The sequence below is a fragment of the Carassius carassius genome, chromosome 24 (genome assembly GCF_963082965.1).
Source record: "Carassius carassius chromosome 24, fCarCar2.1, whole genome shotgun sequence".
In the NCBI taxonomy this organism is placed as follows: domain Eukaryota; kingdom Metazoa; phylum Chordata; class Actinopteri; order Cypriniformes; family Cyprinidae; genus Carassius; species Carassius carassius.
This window is the reverse complement of record NC_081778.1, coordinates 26,401,737-26,413,917: the sequence shown is the minus strand read 5'-3', so window position 1 is coordinate 26,413,917 and position 12,181 is coordinate 26,401,737. Positions and strand designations below refer to the sequence as shown.

The window sequence follows — 12,181 nt, the reverse complement described above, 5'->3', positions numbered from 1 at the left end:
AACATAATAAAAATATATATTAAAAAAAGCATACTATTACCTTCAAAACCATTTTACAGAAAAGTCACCCATATTATTATTTTGCTGAAAGTTCCTTCAGTTGAAATGCAACTCAACTGAATAAACCAACTTACAAAGTAAGATAAATGTTTTTTGTTCAGATTTAGAATCAGCCTGCACCTGCATACACCTGAGAACTTCTTCACTCCGAAAGTGGAAGCTGAGTAGAGCTGCATCTGGAGGAACAAGACTGTAGAGTGTCCACACAGCTGAAGAGAGACTGTGTAGGGAAAATGCAGCTGTTGTAAATTGCTACCTGTGCTCTCCTTCTCCCTCCTCCTCTTCTTTACAGTCTTATGAGACTTGCAGAGAGGGAGCTGACAGCCTCTAATTCCTGCCCTTGCAAGAAGAGCACTTCTGTTATTAATATCTTCAACCCACACTCAATAGCAGAGCTACAGGCCGGCCTGCCGTCAGGGAAGGTTCTGCAGTCATGCTGAAGGGAAGACAGAGGACTCTAGCAAGCTTATACTGGAGTATGGAGTGGCATGGAACAGAATGGTAAAGTATGGTACATTAGGGCAGGAGTTTCAAAGCTGGGTTCTAGTGACCCCCAAGTGGAATAGAAAAAAAGATTATAATAATATCAAAAAAGTAAGATAAAATCTACCAATTTTATTCTATTGACAGCCATTGAAACAACAATGCTGTTTTGTACATACTCTAATGGTCTCTTGGAAAAAGATAATATTTATATGGTTATTATTTTTTATGTTTCTCAATGTACAGCATAATTCTATCCTTGTCAAAGAAAATACATAACCATTCAAAAGCTTGGGGTTGTTAAAATTTTTTTGTTTGTTTGTTTGTTTGTTTTTGAAAGAAGTCTAGTATGCTCACCAAGGCTGCATTTAGTGAATCAAAAATACAGTAAAAACTGTAATATTTTGAAACTCTATTTTAATACATTTTAAAACGTAATTTATTCCTGTGAAGCAAAGCAGAATTTTCAGCAGCCATTATTCCAGTCTTCAGTGTCACATGATTCTAATATGATTTGGCCCTCAAGAAACATTTCTTAAAAATATCAATGTTGAAAAAAATGTAATTGTATTATTTGCTGCATAATACAGTTCTCAGGTTTCGTTGAATATATAAAGTTCAAAAGAACAGCATTTACTTAACACTGTAAATGTCTTTACTGTCACTTTTGACCAGTTTAATGCAGCCTTGCTGAAGTATATATAAAAAAAATCATCTGACTGACCCAGCTTTTGCAGGGAATAATTTGTTGCTCTTGTACAAGCTCTTTTTGTTCTACAACTTAGGAAATAAGGAAAGAAGCTGAAGGTATCTATACAGAAGATGACTAACATGATGTCCTGAGGAAAAATGGAAAAGCATCTGTGTACAATAACCTGAAAAATTGTTAATTGGCTTTATGTATCATAAATGACATTCCAAGCAGAACCTTATATTAAAATGTACCTATAGAAACACATCACAGGGAGGATTATTGGGTTACTAACACAGCAGGAGCAGGTATAGATATACACAACAGTGTACAAAAGGACCATAAATATTCATTTTTTGTGTTTTCAGACATTTGTTCATGTTTGGAAATGCTGTCCAGAGGCCTCTAAATGTAATTTTGAATTCATATAATGCTCATACCATGCTCATATAATGCTTGAATTGAATCACACATAGAATCAGCCTTTGCAAAACAATGCAATAAAAAAAAAGAAGCCATTTAAGTGCTAAACGATCACTGCTAAAACAATGCTACTGTCTAGATTACATTTTTTTCAAATGCATGCTATTCATCAGTGATGCACTTTGCCCATGTTTGGCACCTGCTGATACAGCTATTGTACTATTTCTAATAAATCATCAGAGTTCAGCATCTGTCTCATGATAGTTTTAGCTGTGAGCCACACATCTGCCCGGCCCTGTGAAAATCAGACTCTGGCTTTAGGAATGACAGAGAGGCAGGATGGGCTTTTAGGAGCTTCTGGAGCAAGAAAAGCAGATAGTGAACAGGTTAAGGATGGCACACTCACTCTCTCATGCGCTGTATTCTGCCCTCAGTCATGAAGGTATTGATGCTACTCACTCCTAGAGAACCCAGCTGAGGCTTCTGTTCCTCTGCTTCAGCTCCTGAAACACAGTTAGCAGCATACAGTAATTAAAAGAACACATTAATCCGTCTTTTGAACCGCAGTTTAGTCAGATAGTTCATGATGAATGCCTGAAATCAAATCTACTGCTACTCACTTTGAACCAAAAAACTATTATTTCTTCTTCATTTTTCCATTTATACTCTTTCTTATGGCTGAGCAAATCTGACATTCATTGTGTTGACAAGGTGGTTGGAGAAAGAAAGGAGATAAGGTTAGAAAAGTGTTTCTTCTCTTACTCATGCCAAAAGACCAACCCTGAGCTCATATTACCCATCATGCATTGTCCTAACATTGCTATCATTCATCTTACTCTACAGATAAGCTGAGTTCAGAAGTGAGGAGTAACATTTTCATTACAGGGGATAGGAGGATTGGTGAATAGTGTATTGCTATTATATATGGCCTAATATGAGGATTTGGTAATCTGTCTGGTCATTTTTGTGAATAACAGGCTTTGACAAAAGCTATCGAGAAATGAAGATATCAGCATGCATGAAAACACTCACAAATAAATGCTAACTCAAGCTGATATATACAAAAACTATTCACAATGGTCTCAAACAGCAAAGACACTTAGAAATGAATGAATGCCATTGCATTTGATAACAATACCAAGCAGCACTTAAAGAAATGCAAAAGCATACTTTTTAAACCAAACATTTAATTAAAAATACATTAAGGTGCCAAAAATGAAATTAATTAATAATAATATTTAGTATGGGTTAATAAATTTGCACATTTATTCTAGATAGAATGTGGTCATTTTTAGAAGGGATAAATAGCCAGGGATTGATGTGATCCAAAATGGTAGTTTATATAAAGCATTTGAAACCTAAGATGATGAAATAAGCCAGGAAAGAGACTGAGAGCTGGACATAAATACTCTAGTTCTATTGACAAGGAAATGCACAGAACTTTTGAGATGTGGTCTGGGCCTGTAAATAGCCTCACATGAATGACCTGATCAATGCCACCATGGAATCAAGTGGCTTCCTGACATTCTCACCTCAGAGTCATCAGGAACAAGAAAAGAATTACTCGGCATCACACACAGAGGGGTGAAACTGGCAAATGGGTCATTCATTCTACGTGTATGGAGCTAAATGAGCATGCTCACATGTCTTTAGAGGAATGTATCATTTTTACAGGCCCTTGACCTTTAATAAGCAGTTCTGTGTCTGCTCACTGACCTTTCATGTAATTGGCCAGTCACTATTGGAGAAAGATGTTATATATCTTACACTGTCAATGGAGTGTACCTGCCATTGGGTTTGTATAGGTACACAGGCCTATCCCCCACAAATGCTGGATTAATCTTCATTTTATGCATTTATCTTTATAGAATGATTGGGCAAATAAAATAATATAAATACTCACCAACCAAGTCAGCATCCAGAACATTCTCCATGTGTCTGATCATGGCTTCCAGGTCACTGTCCTGTGATACACAAGACACACAAGAAGGGGACACGTTCAGGCTGAAACACACCTTATGTTCCCTCTGGCCTACATACAGAGACATTATAATATTAGTGGAAAATATATGGCTGAGAGGGTGCTGCCTTCGCTTTAGATCAATTCCCTAATGTCAGTCTAGCCACACAGGGGTCCTGAAATACAGGTCCTATAAACACCATTCCGGATCAATGGGTCTCCCGTTTGAAATGATAACATGAACTAGAGAGAGGAATTGGAACCATTATAAAGGGAACCTGAAGGGTTTTATACTCCCTTGAGACATTCACCTTGTTAAGATGAAAGCCTCTAGTCGAGTCTGAAGCAGGGCTAAAGGTCCATCAGCAACATAATAAGGTGCACTTTTTTGCCCTTTATGGACTTTAAGGAAATAATCTCTCCTAAAAAATATTCAAAATTTTACCATTTTAAAAAATCATCTGGTTGAAATCCCCAAAAGTACATATATATTCAAAGGATTGTTTTTCTTATGAAACATCAATTAAAGGGATAGTTCACCCAAAAATCATAATTATGTTATTAATAACTCACCCTCATGTGGTTCCAAACCAGTAAGACCTCCATTTATCTTCGGAACAGAGTTTAAGATATTTTAGATTTAGTCCGGGAGCTCTCAGTCCCTCCATTGAAGCTGGGTATACTGTCCATGTCCAGAAAGGTAAAAAAAATACATCATCAAAGTGGTCCATGTGACATCAGAGGGGTCAGTTAGAATATTTTGAAGCATCGAAAATACATTTTGGTCCAAAAATAGCAAAAACTACAACTTTATTGTCCGAAACTGTCCGAAAGAACTACTGGTGATCCGAAAACCAATGCAACCGGTTCTTGACTCATGAACGTATCATTATCTTGCTCGGCTCGGTTCATCTTCAGTTCTCTCTTCACAGCAGTTCAGTCAGTGTACTGTTTGAGTACATGAATTACTCCGGGATATTGGTTTGTTTGAACTCAGAGGGAGTATTAGCCACATTAAAAAAGTTAACAGGTTTTGTAATTTGTGGATTAATGCGTATTGGATACGCGAACGGTTTAAAACGATTCAGTTCGATTTGGTGAACTGGTTCAAAAAGATCCGGTTACATCGAATGATTCGTTCGCGAACCGTAGATCACAAACTGCTTTGTTTTAAACTCTCTCACAACAGACACGGAAGAGAAGACAATGCTGAATAAAGTCGTAGTTTTTGCTATTTTCAAAATACTCTAACTGACCCCTCTGATGTCACATGGACTACTTTGATGATGTTTTTCTTACCTTTCTGGACATGGACAGTATACCGTACACACGGTTTCAATGGAGGGACTGAGAGCTCTCGGACTAAATCTCAAATATATATTAAACTGTGTTCCGAAGATAAATGGAGGTCTTACTGGTTTGGTTAGTTATTAATGACATAATTTTCATTTTTGGGTGAACCCTTTAACTTTTCCACCAAAACATAATTTCCCCTACATCTCATTTATGATTATCTCACTCAAGATGACCTCTTTTTTAACATAAACATTCATCACACCAGATTATTTATTTTTTATTGTTGCAAAACATCATATTTCATCATGAAATTATCATTCATAAAATTCATAAAAGTAAATAAAAGTATAATTATTATTATATATTTTACAGTTAGATTGAATATTATACACAATTGTAATTGCCCAAATTTTATACAATACTTTTTTGTATGTAAAATGTAAAAGTTAATAAAGCATTTTAAAAAATAAAATATGGAAATGTTTATAAAATGTATAAATTTATAAATATTTCACTATGTTTAGATTATTATAGTTTTAAAAATGCAATAGATTTTTTTTATGCTGGATTTCATATATTTATATTAAATGTCTGGATCTGGGACATGGATAAAACAATAAAAATATAAAAATGCATTTGAAAAGAAGCAAAAATTAAAGTGCCAACAGATGATGAAGCACAATATTGTCAACGGGAAAACCATATTCAAACGTCAGTTGGTTTGCAGAAAGCAGGACCTATTTTATTGTGAATAAGACACAAGTACATTGTGTAAGAAGGTCAGCCTTTGGGCAGTTCAAGGGTATGAAGCCGTTGGTGCAAAGCACTGAAATCATAAAAGAAGGAAATAAAGGTCTGGCTGTGTATTATTCTGCTATTTACAAAATGCAATTCTTCTATCCTCAGTTCTGGGGAATCTCAGCCGGTCACGACTGGCAGCACAAACATCGCCACTCCACTCTTACTGTGAGCCAGCTAATTACCAAATATCCACTGGGGCAGAAGTCTATTCCACTCTCTCTTCCACTCTCTCTTTTGGTTTCATACTTATATCATCATGGTTCTGAGTTTTTTTTTTCAATGGTGACAAATAGATTTAATCTCAGCTGGCCTGATCGAATCGTGCAGATGCCTGGTATTGGATTTCCGCTTTAAGAGTCTGCTGAGGTGCATAGTATGTGATCTCTTGGGAGTCCAAATGAGCCCCTGGCTCTTTACCACCTGATATGAACGTATGTGTTGGCTGTTGAGCTGTTAAACTCAAGCACTACCAAGTTTCTGCAATAATGAGTTTGAGCTTGGCTGAGAAACCCTCTATGGGCAAAATGCATTTGCATAATGCAGACTTTAATACCGCAGACATATTACCTGTACATTAACGATTTCCTGTAGATTTGAGTACATGTAAGATAAGACTGAATTCATCTTATTATATGCTTCATAAACAGATGAACCTGTCAATGAGGGCTTATTAAGACTTGAGGGGTCATTGAGTTTAGTGTGAATAAATCAAAAAGATACTAGAAGGGAAAAGAGAATATTTGAGGAATATCAAACCAATAATGTCCTTGAGCACAGAAGGAGATATGGCATTAGCAATATGGCTAGTGGATGCCGTTTTAATTTTCAGATGTATACTGTATGAATGTATAAAGGGAAGTGTAAGTAATTGGTCACCATTTAATTGTTTTTCTCCATTTAAAAAAATATATTGCATACCCTAGTTCAACTGAAATGGTTGCAATGCAACAAATTAAACGTAGGTACTTTTGTTTAAAAGTACATACTGTATATAAAGTCTTTAAATTAATGTGTGGTCATAAAAGCTGAATGCATAATTAAAGGTAATAATAATTACGACAACAATATCAAATATGAAAACAATTATCAAAATGCTATTTAAAATGGGTTTTTGTTAAATGTGAGCCAAAATCATCACAATTTTTAAAAAAAAGACTGTTACTTCTACTACTTCAAAACTACTTCAGTCTGTGTGCATTGAATTTATTTAATACACGAGTTTCACAATTTGAGTTGAATAACTGAAATAAATGAAAGTTTCTTCTTTATTGAGATTAACATTCTAATTTATTGAGATACACCTGTATATATTGCATTTTTTTGTTTTGTTGACAGGTGTGTACAAGATTGAGGCAGCACAGAGTTAAATCTATCACACAGTCACACAAGCTGATTGACGAGAGCTTCTCTCGGGCAGCAGATCTCTCCTCACCTGTCCACATGTCTGACAGGAAGGGTCTGTGGGGAGATTATCCTCTGAGTCTTCCTCTCCATCTGAATCTTCCTCCGAGCATGACTCAAATTCATCCACGGAGTAAAATGCCTCTGCCGCCTGAGGATCCTCTGGGATTGCTGAGACGTGAAAAAAAAAAAATAAATATTGATACTCTGAATTGTTGAGCAATGTTTTGATATGATAGACCTTTATTATTTAAACATAAAATGTTCTGATTAATGGCACTGGGATCTTTGCCAGTTCCATCTCTGACACAGAAAATACCTCTACACCAAGCACATGTGAACAAATGAATACCGACAACCTCTATCATACACAAGTTCCTGGGCCTGCGACCAAGATGATTACACAGTTTCATGCCTCTCATTCTATTAAGACAGCTGCCAGCGACTGGACCTCCACAATCTGACACACAAAGATGGCAGGAGAGATGGAGGGAGTGTTAGACTGTACTTCACTCTGACGGATCTCAACAGTTTCATTTTCTTTTGTAGAGCTCTTCATCTAAGATCTATGGACATTTACACCTGCATTCAATGAACAGCTGACTTACAAGACCAACAACCAGTGATAAAATTCTCATCAAAGTGCAAAAAGGACAGAAGCCATTTATTTTTCCAAGAGGTCATGGTTTGGCTTGTAAGCATGGTTCAGTTAGCCTTATCTATCTATCTATCTATCTATATTATATATATATATATAGCTTTTTTTTTTTTTTGTGAGTTAATAACCTTTAAGGCTAATGTCCTACCACACCATGCTCTATGTTTCAGTCCTGTCTAAACTAATAAACTGTTGCATCCCAAAGAAAGTGCATCCTACAATTTAGAATTAAAGAAGAAATCTCTGAGAACACATTTAACATACAGCTCTGTTTTATCCAGCAAAGAAGATTAGACATGACAAAGAGCACAAAGTGCATTCTACTGCATCACTGTGCAGGAAGCTTGTGTGATTCAGCTCAGTCATTTCAAATGATCATTTGTTCAGACCTCAGCCCTGCTTCATTGACTCTGCTTATGCCTGTTTTATACAAAAACCTCATCACCAAAAGTCTGGCCTCTGAATGTTTGTGCGCATTTTTAAGAAACTTTAGGCTGTACTTTGCCAAGGGTGGAAGACCTTTTTATTTCTTTACATACATCATTTAAAAGTTGTTTTTTATATTTTTATTCAGCAAAGATGCATTGACTTCTACATTGTTATTAAATATATCCATTTCAAATAAATGCTATTCTTCTGAAATTCCTATTTAAAGAAAAAAGGCATCACAGTTTCCACAAAAATATTAGGCAGCACAACTGTTTTCAACACTGATCACTGATAATAATGGTTCCAAATTGGCATAATACAATGATTTCTGAAGGATCATGTGATACTGATGGCTAGAGTAATGATGCTGAAAATTCTGCTTGGCCATCACAAGAATATGCTATTTTAAAATACACTAAAATATTATTTTAAATTGTAATAATATTTCACAACATTGCTATTTTTACTGTATTTTTGATCAAATAAAGCTTTGGTAGTTTATGTAGAAAGGGTTTCGAACAAACACATGTCAGGTTTTGTGTAGCAGCGTTTACGGTTTAGTAAAATCTTTTGAAAAACATTTGGCACTACATATTATGGCAAAACCTCAAATCTCAGTTTATTGTAAAGTAGAGGACTGTGTGTCATCCAAGACTGAATCAAGGTTAAATCCTTATTTTACTTTAGAACCAGTTAAAATTAGATTTTAATGGAGATAAATGAAAAGCCCTACAAATGACAGTCTGCATTTTTCATAGAACCCTCCGATTCCTAACTTTATTGATTCCAATTAGCGATGACAATGACACACTGAGATATTTAACAACAATTAAACAATCATTAGCTGTTTTCCTGCCATTCGCTCTATGCTCTCGAAGTCAAATCCTGAAAGCACTTCCTAAGAAACTCAACCCTGGGGTCAAGGTTCCCTAATAGCACCCCAGCAAATGACCTTTATACATTTTGTGTCTGATGCCAACCTTTACCAGATGAATTACAATCTTGCATTTTAAAAAGGCCACACATTTACCTAAACATGCAATGACAAAGAAGTTTATAAACGGTATTATATTTATGCAGCCATCCATACAGACAGATATATGGCGAATAAATACACAGTAATTCAAGGCCTCTTGTGGCTTATTGCTTTATTAAACCATTGTTTCATTTGATGCAGTACTCTATTATATTGTTATTACAGTACTATTTAATAATACTAACAGTAGTGATGTGCACATACAAATTAAAGAGAGCCAGTTACAGGCTGGAGACAATTACGCTGATATGGTTTGCACATGATGTTCTTACTGTCAGAGTTTATTTATTTGAACGGCATCTTTCCAAAGCGTAGAAGTCCCTGGTGTAGTCATTATAGTTTAACTGCAGACATGAGCTGTATCACACCGTATGTTTATTTACTTCCAGATCTCAAGAAGATAACCAGAAAGGGCCGCCTGGGTCACTGAACAACATGCTAATATGAAACTATGAACTTTCAAAATGACAAGAGCAGTAAAATAATAATGTCTGAATACATATTTCATCCCAGAAGCGCATTTACCTCTTTTTTTGACCCTGGACCACAAAACCAGTCCTAAGTGTAAATTTTTCAAAACAGAGATGTACTGTATGCAACATCTGAAAGCTGAATAAATAAGCCCTCCATTGGTGTATGGTTTGTTAGGATAGGACAATATTTGGCTGAGATACACCTATTTAAAAAAAATAATTTGAGGGTACAAAAATCTAAATATTGAGAAAATTGCCTTTAAAGTTGTCCAAATGAAGTACTTAGCAATGCAAATTACTAATTAAAAATTCTGTTTTTATAAATTTACATTAGGAAATTTAACAAATATCTTCATGGAACATGATCTTTACTTAATATCCTGATTATTAATGATTTTTGTCATAAAAGAAAAATCTATAATTTGCCCCATACATTGTATTTTTGCCTATTGCTACAAATATATCCCAGCGACTTAAGACTGGTTTTGTGGTCCAGGGTCACATTAATGATGTAGCAGGGTTAACCTGCTCAGTGTTCCTGGTGGGCGACTAAGTTTAACTAAACTATCCAAAACATGCACATGATTATTCTTTTAGCATTAATTATTTAATCATTTTTCATTCGCTGAGTTTTCCTTGCTTTCGAGATAACTTAAATTATTTCTTTTTTTGTTTTATGGAAGCTAAATAATAAAGACATTAGCTACATTAAGGACAAGAGATCTGACTCCATTAACTCCAAACCCAGCAGCAATGCATCACTTCTTTAATTTTTAATAATACAGATCCACATACTTACACATGAGCTTTGCTGCACGCTTTTCTTTCCCACATATTCCCACTTACAATACAGTAATATTTCAGATTCACAGTGATTGCACCCCTGGCGTCCTCTATCGATAAATCACACCGTGTGGATTCTCCCCGAGTCGTCTAAGAGCACAGCTGTGGCTCTGCACTCGTTTAAAAAATCTCATTTACAGAGGAATCTAAAGTGATTAGAGATGGGAACTAATAGATAACCTATCAGGACTTCCTGAAAACACGTCTCTGAGATTTATCATCATGATACCAAAACCAGATTAAGGAGGCGTTTTGGCCATAATTTATCTTTCCCTTGATGCATATAATGACGCTGGAAAAAGAATGAATCACTGAAGACAAGCAATACGCCAGATCAGACTCTGCACATATTCACAGCCAATGCAAAATTACAGACATGTCAAAAATCTGGTTATCAGCCTCCACACAAATATTAACTTAAGCCAATTGTACGATTTAGCAATGATGCAAATGAGCACCAGAAAATGACAGGTCACCCTAAACAAATGTGCATAAACATTACATAAATACAAATCTATTGTCTGATATTCATGCATAATCATTTACAGTGGCCTCAAAATTTGGACACATTTAATGTCTGAATGTCACTGCATTTAATAATAATTTATCAACCATCTGCAAAATAATGATGCTGTAGAGAAACTGTTCTCAAAACTAACATAACTTTCCTGAGTCATTTTTGCATTGACATTTAACCAACTTGTGTCAAGGTCTATGTCTGAAACCTAAAGCATCTGCTGTACTGCCCATCTGCTAATGACTCAGCAGGCAGGGATTTGTGTATAAAAACACACCTACAGAAACAGATTTCCAAGGCAACATGACGTCATTCAAGAACTTTTTAGACACAAGCATGAATTAACTTACTACAATGCTTTTTTTTTTTTTTTTTTTACTGGAATTGCAAGTAAAATGACAACTGGTTATTTATGGATTAAGTAACCTGATTCAATCATTCCATAAGACCCCAATTTTATAGTTGGCACCAGTTGCTGAACCACATGCACATCTGTAGACAGTGGAGCTCATACTTAACCTTATTCATGTGTACACACTACAGTAGATTGTTTCTGGTCTGGATAAATCTGGAATCTGAATAAATCTAGAAATAGCATCGTACTTGCAGAAAGCATTCACATGGATCTGAGGTCCTACCTTCAATAAGGGATGCAAATAAATTACTTTCCTTATCATTCGTTCATTAAGGCAGGCAACTTCTGCTCTGATAAATCTGTTTGGTGGAACATCATTAAAACTTCTAGGAATCATATGAGTTTCAAATTAAAATGGAACATTGTTTTTTTTTCTATCACTGAGTTCTTTGTGCACTGTAATACTCATGGCACCTCGCTCTGTACTGGGATATGTTGTTTGTTAAACCATGGAGAAAGAGGCACTGGAGTGCCAAGCACACAATGAATTTTAATGAAGATGTAGAGAAAAAGAAAGTCATATCTGACGGAAAGTTAAAACTTTTTGATTCGGAAGAGATGGGTAGAATTTCATCAGGCATGTGCTTTGTGACTTTAAAAAGCAAGAGAAATGTACCAGGGGAGCAAGGTTTCAAAAATTATTTAATTAATCTACTTTCGGAAAGTTTAATTAAACTTAAAAATCTTTCTTTTCC

At 35.5% G+C, this 12,181-nt stretch overlaps 1 protein-coding gene across 3 annotated transcripts in view; it reads right to left on the bottom strand.

Moving 5' to 3' along the window:
• The window catches only part of LOC132103305 (serine/threonine-protein kinase Nek11-like), a 47,871-nt gene that overhangs the window by 7,070 nt on the left and 28,620 nt on the right, over nucleotides 1–12,181 (bottom strand). The window contains exons 12-15 of one of the 3 annotated variants that reach the window (XM_059508301.1): nucleotides 7,147–7,286; nucleotides 3,561–3,621; nucleotides 2,117–2,160; nucleotides 1,834–2,014 (exon numbers count right to left, since the gene is read on the bottom strand). In XM_059508301.1, the coding sequence (XP_059364284.1) occupies nucleotides 1,913–2,014; nucleotides 2,117–2,160; nucleotides 3,561–3,621; nucleotides 7,147–7,286 (347 nt within the window). In that variant the 3' untranslated portion in view covers nucleotides 1,834–1,912. Of the gene's footprint in view, nucleotides 1–1,833; nucleotides 2,015–2,061; nucleotides 2,161–3,560; nucleotides 3,622–7,146; nucleotides 7,287–7,474; nucleotides 7,576–12,181 lie in introns of those variants that run through there. The other 2 variants (XM_059508302.1, XM_059508300.1) reach the window with 2 other exon arrangements.